The 19474-nt window shown below is 37.0% G+C and overlaps 2 protein-coding genes across 15 annotated transcripts in view; one reads left to right on the forward strand and one right to left on the reverse strand.

The window, feature by feature from the left end:
• Positions 1-40: 40 nt before the first annotated feature.
• On the forward strand, positions 41-15272 carry ALN (allantoinase). 4 transcript variants are annotated; one of them, XM_088712779.2, is made up of 15 exons: positions 44-476; positions 831-1020; positions 1249-1369; positions 2354-2427; positions 3843-3919; positions 4017-4053; positions 4336-4421; positions 5663-5722; positions 7157-7305; positions 12095-12221; positions 12862-13017; positions 13092-13202; positions 13735-13845; positions 14475-14573; positions 14718-15272. In XM_088712779.2, the coding sequence occupies exons 1-15, from the start codon at positions 393-395 to the stop codon at positions 14844-14846; spliced, it is 1611 nt and encodes a 536-aa protein (XP_088568905.2). In that variant the 5' UTR covers positions 44-392; the 3' UTR covers positions 14847-15272. The 4 variants fall into 4 exon arrangements, with proteins under 4 accessions (XP_088568906.2, XP_088568905.2, XP_088568907.2 ...); XM_039115229.3 differs by having other exon boundaries at positions 60-476; positions 921-1020; XM_088712780.2 differs by lacking the exon at positions 5663-5722 and having other exon boundaries at positions 41-476.
• Positions 14959-19474, reverse strand: part of LOC103721860 (F-box protein At2g26160-like) — a 13175-nt gene continuing 8659 nt past the window's right edge. Inside the window, exons 4-6 of one of the 11 annotated variants that reach the window (XR_015974143.2) lie at positions 19278-19411; positions 19018-19091; positions 14959-18068 (exon numbers count right to left, since the gene is read on the reverse strand). The gene's annotated coding sequence lies outside the window, so the exon portion shown is untranslated. Of the gene's footprint in view, positions 19412-19474 lie in introns of all 11 variants that reach the window. The other 10 variants (XR_015974142.2, XR_015974141.2, XR_001880272.5 and 7 more) reach the window with 10 other exon arrangements.

The raw sequence follows: 19474 nt of genomic DNA on the forward strand, positions 1-19474 counted from the left end.
CGCCTGAATATTCTCGAGGGGAAAGAGGTGGAATCCGACTCACCTTCACGGCAGTCTAATCAGCGCTCTCCGCTTTTCTTGTACGCTCTATGTCACGCTTTCCTGATTGGACGGTAGGGATTAATTGAATCGAAGATGAGGTGCGGTGTATGTTTTGCATCGGATAGATCCGGACGGCTGCCACGTTATTCATTTCAGAAAAGGGTGGCTCCCGCTTATTTTGGAAGAGGATGTCTGTGTCGCTGTTTTAATTTACCGTATCTCATTTCATTAGCCATCTCAAGCACCAGCCAAGAGCCGAAGAACTCCCTATTCCCTCTTCAGATGAGAGAGAGAGAGAGAGAGAGAGAGAGAGAGAGAGAGAGCGTTGGAGCCCTAGGGGACGAGAGAGGATGGGGATCCTGGGATGGAGGGCGCTTTCGCTGCTGGCTTTGCTCGCCTCCATCCTCGTTCTTTACATTAAAACCCCTTCCGAGGTTCTTTTTCTCTCTTCTCTCTTCCTATAAACAAGAAGAAGAAATTAAAGAAAATCGAACAAAGGGTTGTTTCTTCGAACCAAGTTTTTTGTAAAATCTGGCATGATCGATGTGTATTTTCTTGGAGAATGATTATTTTTTATCATTTCTTTGTTTCATTTCAAGTTTTTTTTTTAAAAAAAATTCAAGAAGATCGGACAAACGGTTGTTTCTTGGAACCAAGATTTCTTTAAAATTCGGCATGATCGATGTGTATTTTCGTGAAGGATGATTATTTTTTTTTTATCATTGATTTGTTTTTTTTCAATTTTTTTTTTTTGGATCTTTCATATGTGACAATATCGCCGGTTTAAGTTTGAATGGACTTCGATGAGAAAGAACAGGGAAAGACTGATGATCGGATTACAAGAAGATAATAACCCTACAACTGTTTCTTTTTACCAGCAATCGGAGATTAATAGCGATTGCAGCCTTCTCCCCTACGATCACTATTGGATATCCAGCAAACGCATCGTTACACCACAAGGTGTCATCACGGGTGCAGGTATCTCTTGAAAGACAAGAAAATTGATGAAATCAAAGATTACGAATTGAATCGGTTAATTGCCACCCTGATGTGCTGCGATATTCTCCATTCTCTTTGCAATTTTTATGTTACTGGATTATGAAATTACTAGTAAATAAACTCTTTTAGTACAGAAAACCAAGTAGAATTGTGTAATCATAGAGCTAATCTTTATTCTTGGCTTTTCATTGACCTACTGATGATCAGTTGAGGTGAAAGGAGGAATAATTGTTTCGGTGGTCCAAGGAGATTACCTGCAAAGCTCATTCTCCAGGGCACGTGTGGTGGATTATGGAGATGCTGTTATTATGCCTGGTTTGATTGATGTGTAAGCTATCATGGATTTCCTTTCTTTCAATCATCTTTATTTTCTAATTTGTATTGGATGGCGCACCCTTACCCTCCAGTAAATAGTGCTGAGATAAAGATCTTGTTATGCTAAATTGGTTCATGGTTATCTGTCAGATTCCCCCTTTCATGAAAGGTTCTACATATTATTCTAAAGTAGCTTCAAAAAAATGCATCGGTGATCACACACAGATCGTTATTCTGGGATATATAGAGAATCATAATTGTCATAAGTTTTAGAGATGTTCAATCATCCATAGTAATTATGTTGCTTTATGTACAAGACTCACCTTCTTTTCCTGATTCTGAATAATGTTACTATGAGTGTCTCTAGGCCCTCAGTGACTTATTGTATACTGGTATAACTTTAAATCCTCTTAACATCATGGAATCTTTTGAGTCTTATTTACAATTAGTTGCTTCTAAGACTTGCAGTATCGCTCAGTTCATATTTTTTCATCAGTTTTCATATTGTTACGTGCAATTTTAGTATTTACTACATATTATATGATGGTTTATGCCTGTGTCATGTGTTATTACTATATTCGAGGTACTGATATTCCTCAGTGTATATAGTCTCTAGATTTATGACCTGTGTGGCAACCTTAACAGAAGCAAAAAATTACACCAACATTGATGTCAAGCTACAAACTTTGAAGGCTTAATTTTGTTAACCATGTAGTTTAACTTTGTTAGGGCGAAGGCCTTTTAGACAGTTGAAATTACAAGTGTTAAAAAAGGATTTGGGATAGAAAGTTATTTAGTAGAATAGGTGACTTGAAAGTTTGTGATGATGGATCTACAAGAGTTAGTGTCAAGAGTTTAAATATCAATTGTCCAACATTTTATATATCAAAGGACGGAGTGCTATATATGACTTATATTATTAATTTTCCTAGAATACATATGTTTTGAATTTAAGCTTTTTATACAACTTCTGCACTGATATGTTTCCATTTTTCAGCCATGCACACCTTGATGAGCCTGGAAGGGTTGAATGGGAAGGATTTTATTCAGGGACTAAAGCGGCTGCTGCTGGTATACTTGGAAATTTTCTCTTTACTTTAACATTTAATAATTAATATTCATATGATCATTATGCATGGTTCTTGTATTCATTATCTCCCTGTCAAATACTAGTTAGTATGGACACTGGGAACAGAGGTGGTATCAGCTATAAAATTATTTGAACCTAAAAAGCTGAAATTAGAGAGACAACTGAAAGTACATATGAATGTGTTTGGTGCCTGCAAACATACTACTGCAATGACTAAGACATGAAATATTACATGACAACATATAGAAATGACAATTAAGCTATATAATATAAAAAGTCAAAGCAAGACAATTTTGGATTTGAGATTTGGATTTTAAGATTGGCGGTACTTGAAATTTTCTGATATTTTGATACAAAACCAAGTACCAGTCACTGGTGCAACATAGGCTAGGTGTCTTTGGCTTTTTGAGTTTTTATAAACAAGTTTTCCTTCTTGAATTTCTGGAAATTGTTTATGATACATCATTAAACTTCAACGCATTCACTGATTTTCCCCAAAAATGAGAGATCTTCTGTACCTATTTGCAAACACTAAGCTTTTTAGCTGATCTAGTGAAGCTCATTTAACTACTATAAGAGGGTGTCCTGGTGCATGAGTCTCATCCCTCTATGGGATTTGGAGAGGGTCAATTTTTACCCTTATATGTGGAGAGACTGCTTCTGTGTTTTGAACCCGTGACACCTATTTCACAGTAGAGCAACATTCCTATTGTGCCAAGGCCCAACCTCTCATTTAAGTACTACACATACCTCAAAATATAGTATACATGCACAACCAATTCATTCCTCATATCCTAGGTATATTCAGTAGGAAAATGCTGAGAGTACCTCATCCTTCAATCAAGCACTGTCAACGAGTATGGTCAATCATATTATATCATGTAGCTGTTCTCCAAATCATGTTCATGTTCAAATTTTTGTTGTAGTAAGGCCAATATCATGGCTTGACATTTTTGCATCTATATGCAAATTATAGTCACTCAAAACGATCAATATCTTTATATCATTATATATTTACATATTATATTTGCAATTTCATTTACCAAAGAAAAGGGGATCTATTGCTTCACCATGTTCTTGAAAATGCTTAGGTTGATATGTCTTCATCTTTCGTACTTTTTATGGATTCTTCTATTATCATTTGCAAAATCCAGACATTTTTGCTGTGTAAGTTTGTGTTCAATCAAACACATGTCCCAGCATATCTTATGTTGTTACTTGCTTCCAAGAGGACCATTCACCTAATTACTTTCATTAGGTATATAACTTAATTCTATTTCTTGAAACTGAAACGTTTGAATTTTGTTACAATTTCAGATTTCTAATCATAATGACCAGTTCGTTTCTTTCCACACCTTCATTTCTAACTAAGAGTGTGCCAATACTCCTATTTCAGGTGGCATAACAACATTGATTGACATGCCACTCAACAGCTTTCCTTCTACAGTATCTGAGGAAACACTTAGACTCAAGGTTCAGTTACAAGCTTGTTGTTCATCTGAATATTCATTTATATATTTCTGGCAGCCCACAGTTTTATCATGCTAACTCATTTGATTTGATGTACTAGGTTGAGGCAGCAGAGAAGAAAATTTATGTTGATGTTGGTAATGTCTCAAAATACTGTTCTATATAAATTAGGAAAGTTTCCAATTCAAACCACAATGCCCTATCAAATATCCCTGTAAATTGTCTTGATTTTTTTATTTTTTATTTTTGATTCATTGGTGCTAAACATGCTGCCATTTTCTAATCTCTTCATTTTTCATGATATCATATATTTATGTTGAATTGTCATCTCTTATCAACTATTGCTAGGTGATTTCAACATTCTTCTTGCCATTTTCATCTTTAACAGTGCTAATATGGCTATGTTTTTTTGTACTCAGGTTTCTGGGGAGGTTTGGTTCCAGAAAATGCCTTTAATACAAGTGCATTGCAGGGTCTTCTAAATGCAGGTGCACTGGGTCTGAAGGTATTAAATAAATTACCATTTTATTGATTTAGAATTATGATATCTAGCATGATGCAACTTTTATCTAAGCAGGCTGTATAGATGCCCAACTATCATATGAATTATTATTTCCACAATGTATTTGAATTGGTTGAGCGCAGAGGAGTTAAAGAAGTTAAAGGGGTCGAAAAGGTCTTTAATCTTGCAATCCCATGACTTGGTATACTGCAAATCACTTCTTAGGGCCTGTTAGGCAAAACCCCAGGGGATCCAGTGGGATAGGTGGAGAGTGTGTGTGTGTGTGTTTGGAGGGTGGGGGGGGGGGGACAGAAGGGAGGGAGTGGGAGAGGGAGATGGAGAGCATGGGGGGTCATATGCCCGATCCTTGCAGGATTGGAAGAAAAAGACCAAAAGATTTTGCCAAACAGGCCCTCAGATGTTTTGCATCATTCAGAAATTATAAGATTGCAGGAGCGGCTTCCTTAACAGGTTCTACTTGTCAACACCTCTGCTTAGCTAATTTGAAGCTTTACACATGCATAAACCTAAACTAGGTTGAGAATCTTCAGAAAGGCTATTCTGTCACGGTACTTGGATACTTCTGCGGTATACCATGCTTCAATATCTAGGAACTTTATAAACTTGCAGAATCATAGATAGAAGATACATGGTTTGTTCGATTCAATAGGCAAAAAATCATATGAAATGTCTAAGTTATTTAGAATGTCCAATAAAGAACACTAGTTATTCTTAATTAAAAAATTATATAGTTGAGAATTTCCAGTTATCAATATTTTGACTGAACTCAGATTTTATGTGAAAAAAAGAACAGACAATTGACTCAAGATCTGACCTCATGACTTTCAACCATGTCCCTCTTGTTGAAAATAATTGTATCTATACAACAAACAAACTTATTCTTTTATTGACTTTGCACTGTCTCATTTCTAATTATTCTAAGGGTGTGGGAACTCTTTTATGCTTCTAGAGTAAATGTGGATGACATCACTAGATTCCACACTATGGGCATGCAATAATTGTTATATTTTTAAATGCATGAATTCTATAAAATCACAAATACTAGATATGATGATCCTTCACAGAAATAGTTAACTTAGCAAAATACATTCATGAGCTGAAATTTGGTAGCAGAACTATTGCAGCTTTGGTAGCAAGAATGGTGGATAAAAATGGTTGTTTATGAGTATATGAAATTTTGCATATTAGACTGGAGATCTGACTCCCTTTTTTTTTTTATGGAGTCTTTTATGTGTCCTTCAGGAATAAATGATTTTCCAATGACAAATTCAACCCATATCAAGGTGTGTTCACAGTCCTTTTCTTCTTCTAGTTCCTGAAGAAGTTTTTCATCTCATCCATTGCCTTGTTTCTCATGGAATTTCAAGTAGCATTAACATGCTCAAAATTTGAAGTTTGAATGACATGTATTTTGCTTCCTTATTATTTTACAATGTCTTAGTTAGATTGCATTAGTGTACATGAATGCTTGCATATTCTCTCAAAATTGTCTTTGTACTCTAAAAATTAGAAGTTTGCATAAAAGTATGTGTATTATACATGTTTTGTTAGTCAACCAAGTCTCATTATTTTCTTAAATGTACAGCTGAATTTTTGTTTTTCAAATTGGTTGAGTCTTGATAATTAAGTTGTCAAGGAGTTGGATCAGAAACATGCCCCTAGTCATTCATTAGTTCAATTACATAGTAATAAACACACACCTGACATATGATTCCTAAAAAATTCAGCTCTAGGCCCTCCATGATGCCCGACTACTCATTCTGATCAATTAGTGAATCGATGTTTGCTATTTGTGCATTCCTGTAAAAGAAGGTTTGCATGAATAAATCAGTAATTCAATTATTTCCTTTGCAATTGATAAGTTTAATATTTTATCCATATGATGAGTTGCAAAAGGAAATAATATCTACGTCGGTGCTGTTATTGTTGGAAAAATGGATTACTTTAGCAAAAACTAGTTTATTGATCAATGATATAATGTTAAATCGGTTAATCTGGATCTATAAACCTCTTCTTATAGGCAAAGCCAGATCTACAAACTGGTGAGAGAAGAATTTTAGTAAGATTTTCATAATTTTGATATAGTGACTACACCAAGGTACGCCTTCTCGGTACCGAGCCTTGTACCATTGCCATTTTATCACTGTGTCGGTACGGCAGGGGGCCGGTTCGGCTTGCTGAGTGTCGATACATCTCCGTACCATATACTAGTACCAAACTGGTACAGTACGGTATGCCCCATACTATCCGCATTGGTACAGTACATCGATTATAATTTTTAAAGCTGTTGGATACAACATATTCTTCACTTTCTTTTTATTTTCTTCGCTTTGTGCTCTCCACTTTTCATCCTTTGTCAAAATCCCATCCTTTTAATTTTCCTTTCATATGTTTAATTATGACTACTTTGAAAATGGAGGCTGCACTTATCACCATCACTTCATTCGAATATCTTTGGTATTTTGAAAAGGTTGCACCTATCATATTTCTTTTTATATCATCAGTTTTCCCAGGTGTCACCAAGGACCCCTGTTCCTTGGTCATGTTTAGAATGTCAATTCTTTTAGTCTAAAGCTGTGCCTAATTGCCTATAAACTGAAAAGAAATAATATTTTTTAAACTTTTTCCATCAAAGCATTCATTTTTCTTTTCCATTCCAAATGTGGTGTGGATGCTTTATTCGGTGCACTTTTTGATATTTTGACTAATTTTCATAGGAGGGGTTGTATGTATTGGCAAAGTACAGCAGGCCGTTGCTTATCCATGCAGAGATTGTTTTGGATTCTGAAACCAAGGTAGAAATGAATGATGGTGGTTCAGATGCTCGGTCCTATGCAACATACCTTAAGACCAGGCCACCATCATGGTAAGCTGTCTCTCATGATCTTGTTGAACTAAATGATATGCTTGGTCTGTCCTGGTTATTTTGAAAATTTGAAACACTTTTTTCGAAGTTCATGTTAGTGTTGGTGTCCTACCAGGTCATGCTAATGAATTCGCATGATTCTTTTCAAAGCATCAGCCAATTTTGAGCCGAAGTTTTTCTGCTCAACCCCAAGAGTAGACCTGCCTCATCTATTGTCATTTTAAGTAGCTCTCAGGCTGGCCTTCAGCAAGGTCAAGATTGCAGTCTTGCAAAGTTGATGGAAAGGTCAAGTAATTTTAAATAGAGACCATCAAAATCACTAATTAAGATTTGTAGAATTAGCAAATGAAGATTCATAAAGCTAAATATTAGTTGTTGGAACATTGTGATTATTATGTAACATAATTCAGTTTTCTTCGTTTAAAAAAAAAATAGTTTTCCAAGTATGAAATGCATCATAAAGGAAGTGATATGGGACCTTCAGATTGCTATGTAGGATTTTCAATATCTACGCATGCACAGAGGGGTAAGTGTTGAATTAACAATTTAAATCCATTAATATCAGAAAGAGGATCCACAGAATTCACCAACTATACGAACAGTTTAAACCGGTGTAGTTTGCATAACCAATTCGATTTGCTTTCATCAATCATCATCACCATTCGTTGTTTTTTCAAGATTCTAGAAGATATTGGTTTTAGTCTTATGATAAAACTTGAGTTTATGTCTTTGATAAGTAATCATTAAATTTGAAGATGTTAACTTGGTTCTTAAACTTGCATCACGAGCTAATAATGATATTTGTTTTCTGTGTTTTCATTTTTTAAAAATTAATTTTTTAAACTGAATTTCGAAGTCATGGTTCGAATAAGATTCCCACATAACATCCAACCTTCAAGATTGACTTCAATGCAATTATGGTTTTTGTGTAATTTAGCTAGGTAAATTCATATCTTGACACTAGACAAATGGTCTAGATAAGCAGTCGGAAGCCAAAATTCTATACTTCAGGTCTTACACAAACAATGCATAAAGATATTATGTGCTTTTGCTATATAGACTGCCTTGAGATGGGAGGGAATTTATGGATTCACAAGCTGGTTTGGCATGAGAGATACTATATATATTCTTAAAAAAAATGTAAAGCTCAGAATGGCAGTTCTCCTTGCTCAAAAGGATCGATAACCAACACAAGCAGCAAGCCTGGTCAGATCAGCTATGGTTAATCCTGCTCTTAGTTCATTCATACTTGAGGTCATATCACCATAGAGGCTCCATCACACTGTCTTGGAGTAATCTTACTGCCATGATCATCTAGAACATACTTTGGGAATGTCACTTTATATTTATAAAAAATTAACAAAAGAATTCCTTCTACAAGAAATGCCATCATTTTGTAAGTCCATCAGTCTATGCATTAGGGATGCTGGTTTAACGACAATCCAATTGGATGTTTCAGATGAAGAAAAGTATCTCATGCAATGCTATAATGAGCTGTGATAATATTTCTTTTTTTTTCTTGGTAGAAATAATATTTTCTTCATTGCACAGACCATGAAAACTATGATCTGATTTGGGCCCGGAATGTCGGTTTCATAAGCTTTCAAGTTGGTGATAATTGAAATTATCTTTTCACTATGACCTTCAACAGGATATTTCAATGCGAAAACATTGTCTTAATATGTTTGAGAGAGTCTAAAACTCAGAGAAGGTCTAACTGAAATTCAAAGAAGCAAATCTAGACCTTGAATTCGGGATTTTATGGTTGCTTTTGTTTTTTTTTTCTCTTTCATTCATGTTGTCTGATACCATATGCCATATGACAACTATACTGTTCTATTCTTGCTGTTTATCTATATAGAGAAGACCACAAGTGAAAGCTCTAAAATCTTATTAATAGTATGTAGAGAATAAACCATATGATTATGATTTTTGTTCGCCCTTCTCTGATGAGACTAGGGCTCAAATTTTGCCAAGTCACATTAGATTTAATTTAGGATACAAATCCAAGCTGCTTTCGTTGTAAGATTGTAGCTATATCAAGTAAAGTCCACCGAACCGGTACCAGGACCTATATCGATCGGCGGCCGGTTTAGTACGGTACCAATTCGGGACCATACTGACCCATAGTACTCACTAGCGTGCCGGTTCAGAAGCAGCACACCATTTTTTTAATATTTTTTAAGTTTGAATTAATGGTAATCGTTTTTTTAAAATTTTTCAATAATTTTAAGTATAATTTGATATTTTTTTGATGTCTCTATGTTGTTTCTTCTCCTCCTCCTCCTCCTCCTCTTTCTTCTCCTTCTCGTCCTCCTCCTCCCACCACTACTACTTCTTCTCTTTTTTTTTTTTTTTAAAGTTTGAATTGAAAGTAGTCAATTCTTTTTCAATTTTTTCAATGATTTTAAGTATAATTTAATGTTTCTTGATGTTTTTTGATGCTTATATGATATTTCATCTTCTTCTTCATCTGCATCTCCTTCTCCTTCTTCCTCTTCTCCTTCTTCTTCTTCTTCTTCTGCTTCCTCCTCCTCCTCCTCTTCCCCTTGCTCTTCTTCTTCTTCTTCTTCTTCCTCTTCCTCGTATTCCTCTTCCTCTTCGTTGTCGTCGTCCTCCTCTTCTTCTTCTTCTTCCTCTTCCTCCTCTTCCTCTTCCTCTTCTTCCTCTCCTCCTCCTCCTCCGCCTCCTCCTTTTCCTCTTCCTCTTCCTCCTCCTCCTTCTTCCTCTCTTCTTCTTCCTCTTCCTCTTCGTCTTCCTCTTCTTCGTCTTCTTCCTCTTCTTCTTCTTCCTCTTCTTCCTCTTCCTCCTCCTCTTCCTCCTTTTCCTCCTCCCTCCTCCTCCTCCTCCTACTACTACTACTTCTTCTCCTTCTCCTTCTCCTTCTTCTCTTCTTCTCCTTCTTCTTCTCCTTAAACTTCTTCTCCTTCTGCTTCCTCCTCCTCCTTCTCCTCCTCCTTCTTATTCTTCTTCTCCTCCTCCTCCTCCTCTTCTTCTTCCTCTTCTTCTTCTTCTCCTTTTCCTCCTCCTCCTACTACTACTTCTTCTCCTTCTCCTTCTCCCTCTCCCTCTTCTTTTTCTTCTCCTCCTCCTCCTCCTCTTCTCCTTCTTCTCCTTCTTCTACTTCTCCTTCTCCTTTTTCTCCTCCTCCTCCTTCTTCTCCCTCTCCTTCTTGTCTTTCTCCTCATCCTTCTCCTTCTTCTCCTTCTTCTCCTTTTTCTCCTCCTCCTCCTCCTCCGCCTTCTTCTTCTCCTCCTCCTCTTTCTCCTCCTTAACCTTCTTCTTCTGCCCCTCCTCCTCCTTCTTCTTCTTCTTCTTCTACTTCTCCTTCTTGCTCTTTCTTCTCCTCCTCCTCCTCCTCCTCCTCCTCCTTCTACTCCTCCTTCTTCTCCTGCTTCTCCTCCTCCTCCTCCTCCTTCTACTCCTCCTTCTTCTCCTGCTTCTCCTCCTTCTCCTTCTTCTTCTTCCTCTTCTCATTCTTCTTACTTCCTCCTCCTCCTCCTCCTTCTCCTTCTTCTCCTCCTCCTCCTCCTCCTCCTCCTCCTTCTTCTCCTCCTTCTCCTCCTCCTTCTCCTCTTCCTCCTCTTCTCCTTCTTCTACTTTTCCTTCTTCTCCACCTCCTTCTTCTCCTTCTTCTTCTTCTCCTTCTACTTCTCCTCCTCCTCCTTCTGTTTCTTCTTCTTCGTCTTCTTCTTCTTCTTGTTCCTCTTCTTCTTCTTCTATAATGATTATAAGTATAATTTGATGTTTTTTGATGTTTATATGATGTTTCTTCTTCTTCCTCCTCTCCTCCTCCTCCTCTTCTTTTGTTTCTTCTTCTTCATCTTCCTCTTCTTCTTCCTCTTCTTCCTCCACCTCTTCTTCTTCTTCTTCGTCGTCGTCCTCCTCCTCCTACTCTTCTTCTTCTGCTGCTGCTCCTCCTCTGAACCGGTCTTCATAGCCGAACCTGTTTGGCGGCTTATCAGATAGGTTCGGAAGCTTATCAAGAGACTCACCTAAACCCTTCCTCCTCTTCCTCTTCGTCCTCTTCTTCTAATTCTTTTTCTTCTGCTTCTCCTTCTCCTTCTCCTCCTCCTCCTCCTTCCTCTTATTCGTCTTCCTCCTCCTCCTCCTCTTCTTCTTTTTCTTCTTCTTCCTCTCCTTCTCCTCCTCCTCCTCCTCCTCCTTCTCCTGCTCCTCCTGCTCCTCCTTCCTCTCCTCCTCCAAGGCTCTTCCTTCTTCTCTTCCTCTTCCTTCTTCTCCTGCTCCTTCTCCTCCTTATCTTCCTTCTTCTCCTCCTTCTCCTCCTTCATCTCCTTCTTCTACTTCTTCTCTTTCTTCTACTTCGCCTTCTTTCCCTCCTCCTCCTTATCCTTCTTCTTCTCCTTATCCTTCTTCTACTTCTTCTTCTTCTTCTTCTTCTTCTTCTTCTTCTTCTTCTTCTTCACTTCCTCCTCCTCCTTCTCCTTCTCCTCCTCCTCCTCCTCCTCTTCCTTCTTCTTCTCCTCCTCCTCCTCCTCCTCTGCCTACTTCTCCTTCTGCGGCTGCTCCGAACCAGTTCGGCGGCTCATCAAGAGACTCACCTAAACCCTATTGTTAATAATCTTGTAATTTTGCTTTGACAAGTATTTCTATCCATCATTATTCTTTTTTCGCAATGAGGAAGCCTCTTTTGCTCAAATATAGAAACATCGGTACAAGGATTTGGATTTGTATATTTGTTTCTTACTTTGCTCACTTCCAGTACACAAAGTGGCAAACAACTTAATCATTTTTTTCTTTTTTTTTTAACCTGTAATGTTCTGATTAGGGAGGAAGCAGCCATCAGAGAGTTGCAAGAGGCAATGCAAGATACAAAGTTCGGTGGTCGTGCAGAAGGAGCTCATGTTCATATTGTCCATTTGTCAGATGCAGAAGCTTCACTAGATCTGATCAAGGTAGTGCTCATATCTTATTTGTTTAGAAAAGTCATGTGTCTTTGAATTACTGCATGAAGCATGTCCTAAAATCACAAACACAGTCAATATTATGTAGCTCGACACTATCACACTGTATGCTTTCCTTATCAACTAGATGAATTGTATGCTCATGATCCATTTAATTCTTCTTTCGCCGATGATGGCAAGGGGCATATAACCTTACTCAGCAATCCAATCTTATATGTGTATGGTCAACTTTATGGGGTGGCAGCTAGTTGCCTGCCAGTATTCGGTATGCTATCATGACGCTAGCATAGAACAGCATGGCACAACATGGGACAACATGGCACAGTACCTACAGTGCTAGTGCTGGGTCAGCATACCACTAGCACAAGATACTTCTATCCTTAATTATATATCCATTTCCTGTTCAACTCCCAAATGGAATTCTGGCTTCACTTTGGAATCACTTTCCACATATAATTGTTTATTCTTGATATAGCAACAGAGAACTTTAACAAGTCAGCAAAAGCAAATTGTTCTCCATATTTTCAGAAATTAAAATGCTATTCATATATTTTATCTAGTGAGGCCTGTTTTATATACTATAATTTGGCTTTACACAGTTAATTTGCTACTTTTTTTTTTTTGCTTGCAGGATGCCAAAAGAAGTGGTGCTAGTGTAAGTGTAGAAACTTGCCCCCATTACCTGGCATTTGCAGCTGAAGAAATTACTGATGGGGATACACGCTTTAAGTGTGCTCCACCTATACGTGATGCAGCCAATAGGCAAAAACTATGGGAGGCTCTGATGGTACTGAAATATTGCTAATGAAATTTATTTGCTAAATGAAGTCCTCTGTAACATGTTTTAGAATTGTATTTCAGGAGCAACATATAGATATGTTAAGTTCTGATCATTCACCATCAATACCAGATCTCAAACTCTTTGATGAAGGTGACTTTCTAAAAGCATGGGGTGGGATCTCATCTTTGCAGGTCTGTGCTCATTTCTTTTATTAGATGTCAGTCATCTTATGATGTAAATATTTAACTTTTATTTTTCATCCATTCACTTATTTTTAATTGTTTATGCTTGGTGTAACTATCATGCAGTAGATTTTATACCAAGTTTATTCAGTTATTCCTTCCGTTGTGTAGTCATCTCATCTCTACTAATTCAAGTGACAAACAAGAGTTGCTTAAAATAAAGATCCATGAAATCTCTCTGTTGGGAACTCTCTATCCCTGGCTTTTTTTTAAAAGGCACAATGGCAATGCCATTTATTGTCTCTTGGAGACATAGTTGGATAACAGAATTTTCTTTAAAACAAGTTGGAAAACTTTAATAAACAAAAATTATGATTTGCATGCAATTTTCTTTTGTTTATATTTTTTGAAGAATTCCATACCATAGTTGTCATGCTTGTGAATGGCAGCTTATCATTAAGGTTTTTCTCAACAGTGACAATGATATGTATTTTTTGAGATTCTTTAAAGAGGTTAGCAAGGCTGATGTGAATGACTGCAGTTTGTTCTTCCTGTGGCGTGGTCTTATGGACAAAAATACGGGATTACCTTCAGTCAGTTGGTTACCTGGTGGAGCGAGAGGCCAGCAAAGCTTTCAGGTCAAAACCATAAGGTAGTGCATTAATCATTAGTATTATTTTTCAAATATTTGGTGACTTTTACTGATTCCAAATTGAAAAACAAATGGTGTTAAAGAGCAACATGATACCTTTGAACTATATGAATGCCACTCATGCAGCTAAGAAATTTTCATCTGAATTTTTTTTTCTGAGATGATGACGTGTTAAAACATTGACGTGTACACAAGCCTTGGTGTTGAAAACTTGCTGATTAAAGAGGCATCCACGCTCTAACAATGACAGATTCTCCCATCATTTCTTTGTGGTGTATCCTTAACAGATTTTTATGTAATATATTGTAAGGCCCCTTTATATTAATATGCCATAAGGTATAGTGGCATGCTGAGTTTAATTATTAAATTGTTTTGAGTCTTCTTGTACAATCACACAATATGGTGATAATACAGGCTATTTTGGAACTAATCAACATCCATACTCCATGTGATACTTTAGGCTAAGCTTTTCTCGTTGTGTTTTACCATAATGATTCCATTGAAAAGAATATGGAAATGGCATGTATGAAAGGTCGAATTGATATGACCAACTACATCTGTAACAAGAGAGCCATATGCATAATATATTGGTGTAATCTTATGCTAACAAAAGCATTTGTATGCTTTAGGGGGCCCTTGTTGGAGGAAACCATGCAGATTTGGTTGTATGGGAGCCTGAAGCGGAGTTTGAACTCGATGAGAACCATAAAACATACCATAAGCATCCGGTATGTTTCCTCATAGCCTGAAGTATATTAAATTTTTGAAATTCATGTTCTACTTATCATACTTCCATGCACAGTGATCAGTTCTGGCTTACCAAATTATGCAGTTAGAATTTAACATCTATCTTTCTCTTCAAATTCATGCAGACTATTTCACCCTACATGGGCAAGAGACTATCTGGAAAGGTCTTGGCAACTTTTGTGAGAGGGAACCTTGTATACAGTACAGGAAAGCATGCTCCAGCAGCTTGTGGTGTTCCAATACTTGCAAAGTAGACGATGGTGATAAGTCACAGCCAACATCTCAAAAGTATAAACAGTTACTAATTTTTCCATTCAGAGGGAAGAGAGGAAGGGGAGTGGGAGTTAAAAGAGGTGAGTTCTCACGTTGGCTTATAAGGTCATGTTGTCTTATTTCTTACGATCCTTTCCAGACAGGGATGGATATCAACTATTTTCACTTTCATCGCCCGCTTATCCATTGTGAGCGAGTCTCTCCGGACTGTCTAGTCTCCTCTAATTTCCATACATTCTTCCTGTGGGAAGCAACTGTCCATACATTCTGCTTTTTCAAGAGTAAAAACCTACACACTGGAGATTCAACTCCAGCGTGGTTTTGGTAAGCACGTATGGCAGGAGTCTTGTCTTGTGTATCATTGAGCTAATGCTGCATTAATTATAAAATAATGAATTATCTGGCCACGCTCCTTTGGAGTTTCTCCTTTCTACTTTCCTTCATGGAAATCCAGCTTATATGTGGGATTGCCAAAAGTATGAAAAACCACCAAGCATTAATTCTTGCATTATCAAAAGGGCAGCATGATCAGATTTCTTGGCAACTGGTAAATTTTGTTGACGGATTATTGTCATTCTGTACTCTGGATCTAGTTCCCGGCATCAGTCCTGCTCAATGAGTACTTGAAAACAACTTTCATTTTTTGGGGAATTCATCAAATTACATAGGTGTCCATTGTCCTTAATATTGATGCAATAAAAGAAGCACATGTATGAAAAATTACAGCATCAGAAAAATTGTATTGCATGTGTAACGATTTTATGTCATGAATTGACCCTCAACTCTTATCTAAAAAGCAGCATGGTTTGTAAGTTTAGCCTGATTGGAAGTAATAGAGCAATACATGGACATGAACTGGAAATATTTGGTAAAGTGAAATGCAGCAACACAAAACATAAGCTGGGAATAGTGGAATACACAAGAAATAATTGAAAAGACAGTCTCTTTGAGTATGTTCAGTGATTTGCTCGTGTATTCAGTGGGACGGTAATAGTTGGCTTTTATTTTTAATTTACCCTAGCCTTCTGTCATGATCGCAACTACAGAGCATCTGTAGGAATGCAAAAGTAAACCATGGGTGCTCTAGTCATTTTCTTATAAATAGTTTTATCAAATCATTTTTCTTTTTTTAATACTGACTCTCATTAACTTTTTTCTCCATCCGTTTTGCTAGAAATGTAATGCTATATGACTTCCGCCCATGACAGGAGCTTGCCAACCAGCTAGCTGGTCGACATTCTGTTAACGGCTAAACCATTAATTTCCTGTTATATCTCTGTATTCTTTTTGCCTTTTCAATCTCCTTTTATCTTTTTTCTCCCCTTAAGACTTTCTTTGACATGGAATAGTGTTGTGCCAACCTTTTCTAGTCCTTCCTTTTCCTATATTCTTTCTTCTCCTAATATTCTATGCCTTTTATATTAGGGAAGTAGATAATAATATATAATGATAACATTGGCAGATGTAATAATGCTTGTAGGGAATGAAAGCAGAAAATGCAATATTAATGTTTAAAGCGCTAAAGAAATGGACGGCAAACATGATAGAGGCAATGACTATGACACAATAACAGAAATATAGTAGTTTTAAAAGCTCAATGCTAATGATCATTCAGATTACGTATTGTCAATCTTTGATTAGTTTTGGCTTGAGAGATTTTTAGCCATTTTGGTTATCAAGAGTGTGGCTCTCCTAAATGAAAAGCCCAAATGAGTGAATACAAGAATAGATTGCAATCTTTAGCTCAAAGAGTTTGTACATTTGAGGGCTCCAACAAAAGAGACCAAGATTTGTCGTACCAGTCAGTATCGCACCATACGGGACATACTATATCATACCGATATCAAATCGGTATGCAGTCTCGTACTGTATAGACACTTGGTATGTTTTGTCTTCTTGTACTGTACCGTATACCGATGTTGTAATAGGATAGGCTGGCACAGGATCTAGTACTAAGACAACGAATCTTGCAAGAAACTCTCCCACCATCCACTAGAAATAGATTTGAGGTTTATGACAACTACAAGTATGTTTTGATGTGAGAACATAAATTGTGCTCAAAGCAACCCAAGATTGCTGCAATAATTAAATAAATAATGTGTGTCTCTGTTCTCAATAGAAGCAAACATAAAGAAACTATTTGACTTTCAGCAACAAGGGAGCACAAGATCCATAGAGTAATGAACAAGTTAATCAGTGAATGTCTAATGGGCATCCAATTCTAACCTCAATTTGCAGGATGAATAGAAGGCCAGAAGCAGTGAATTAAGCAGAAACCATTATGGAAAGCAGTCTCAGGAACATTATGACAACAGTGTGAAGGCAAAAGTTCTGCCTATCTTTGTACTGTTTAGGATCTTGTCAGCTCACCTGATGACACCTAGATGTCAGCTATATGATAATCAAAATTGGCAAAAGGATGCTATAGATCACAATGTAACAACATGATAAGAAGGTAAATGCCATCTTGCCTTAGCGGTTAATTTAATGGCTATCATTCTACCATAAAGGATACTTGCATGCAGGAATCTTCACCTCTAATTGACAAGTATTAGGGCACCTTTTAGATCCTACAAAAGAACCAAATAGGTTATTAAAGGTGACCATTGCTCAACTCTTACCACAAAGGAGTGGTACAAGAATGATAGTGAACCAAAGGAGATAAGAGGTCTTTCTCTTGAACCTTAAATCTTTTTTTTTTTTTTTTTGTGGGTAAAAAGAACCTGGAATCAAATGATTGTGCTGTTCATAAGTGGCAGTATTCTGTTTCTGTGCTTGCCTGTCTCTTTAGCCCATCAGTGCGGAGCAGAAACTTACAGTTTGCACAAATCAGCAAAGAGAAGCCAATAGAGCAGAAAGGGAATGTGCTCACATTGAATTCCATACTATTAAGGAAAAGAAAATGAAAAAGGGGGAAAAAGGAAATAGCTACACCAAGACATGAGAAGGCTATGGTTCCAGAAGAATCCGAAGACCCTATTTTTTCATAACTGATTAATCAGGCATGGAGCGATCTGGCACTTCACAGTTCAACAAGGAAAACAGAAATGAAAAATAATAGAATAGAGTGGTTTGCCTTGTTCATGGCCTCACATACCGGCAGGAAGCCAATCAACATGCCAGTTGGGTGACAAAATATGGAGCTTTTAACCGAATAACTGTGGTCTGGTCCTCAAACTTCCCTCGACCTCTTCCCAACATTGCTGTGGAAGATGAAAGCCATTTGTATTAGAGTGATACTAAGGCCTCCTTTCCTTCATCAAAAATATACAAATAAATACATATATCAAACAAATACATAAAAAACCAGGTGGTAGATAGTTATACAAATGAAATTGAACTTCTAACTGGAAGCTTAACTTTATGGAGAGAATTTTAGACATTTCATCATGATTGACTCTAGCAGACCTCGTTTCATGGTGCATTCGTGCTCTTGTAACTATCATGGAGCCTTGTTCTTCATATTTTATGTTCAACTAGATTTTTTTCCTTCTTCCCCACCTCTTTTTTTTTTTTTTTTTTTCTGGTGATCAACTCTGGTAGACTGTAACATGGATCCTGCATTACTGGATCCTGGCTAGTTGAATATCACTGGTTTCATGTTTCTAAGAGATGGCAGCTTCCATTGCATGCACGTGAAAGATAGGGAAAAAAAAAAGAGAGGGGACGGGGGATAGCTTCTAAGTAATAGCCCATTCCAAAGAATGTAACAAGATTTTTTTAAAAAAAACATAGATGTCTATTTATAATCTATTGCAATATATCATAACTTGCAGAGCTCTGAATAATGTTATGGTGAAACCTCTATTAGTGCAGCAATGAATCTTTTTGCATTAAAAGAAAGAATATGAAGATTGATAAGTACAGCCTTTCTAAAGTAGATTTCTCTTTCTATTTCAAGCATCATTCTAGGAAGGGTAGGAAACAGAGAAAGTGGGATAGGTATGAGTAAATGCATCTTGAAGAGCGCAGCGAGTATCTATCTGTTCTTTAGAGGTTCAACACCATTTCTTGAAACAACCTAGATTTTAAATCTATTTACAATTACTCATAATTTAAGCATGTAGCAAACGTCCATGATGATATGGTTCTAGTGCACAAAGAGTTCAAAGGTACAGACCAAGATGTAACTTTCTTATGATCATCACATACTTGGAGAGCTTCCGAGTATATCCCATCTCAAACTGCATACACATTTATTGCAATCATGTCTCTAGTGACCATGCCTAAGAAGAAAGCAGAAAAAAAAGCCTGTTCATCATACAAGCAAAATATATTTCTATGTTCACAACCAAGAAAGAGTCTTCAAACAAATACTTTATTTAATAATAGTTAATAATTAAAAAAATTGACTTCCTGACAGCTCTGGAGTTGGTGAACTGGGGAATCTAATAAGTGGATTTTTTTTCTACCTGTATTATTGGGCACTCAAGTAAAACACAGATTCACAGAACATGCCAATGAGAATGGTGTCTGCGAAACCCCCAGCCAGATCTTTTTCCTTGGTCCCTTGGTTAGGAATTTGAATTATCAGTATCAGTGCTACCTGTTAAAGAAAAGCCTTCTTTAGAAATCAAGAGAGCTCAAAATGAGGGCAAAAATGTTACAA

This window comes from Phoenix dactylifera, chromosome 16 (assembly GCF_051530095.1).
Source record: "Phoenix dactylifera cultivar Ajwa chromosome 16, Ajwa_hap1_PhDact_Kaust_v1.1, whole genome shotgun sequence".
In the NCBI taxonomy this organism is placed as follows: domain Eukaryota; kingdom Viridiplantae; phylum Streptophyta; class Magnoliopsida; order Arecales; family Arecaceae; genus Phoenix; species Phoenix dactylifera.

Bases quoted from the DNA above. Each gene is read 5' to 3' on its own strand.
- ALN (XM_088712779.2), top strand. From the start codon at position 393: ATGGGGATCCTGGGATGGAGGGCGCTTTCGCTGCTGGCTTTGCTCGCC. The intron at 477-830 runs GTTCTTTTTCTC...CGCCGGTTTAAG, and splicing joins ACATTAAAACCCCTTCCGAG to TTTGAATGGACTTCGATGAG. The intron at 13,203-13,734 runs GTCTGTGCTCAT...GAATGACTGCAG, and splicing joins GTGGGATCTCATCTTTGCAG to TTTGTTCTTCCTGTGGCGTG.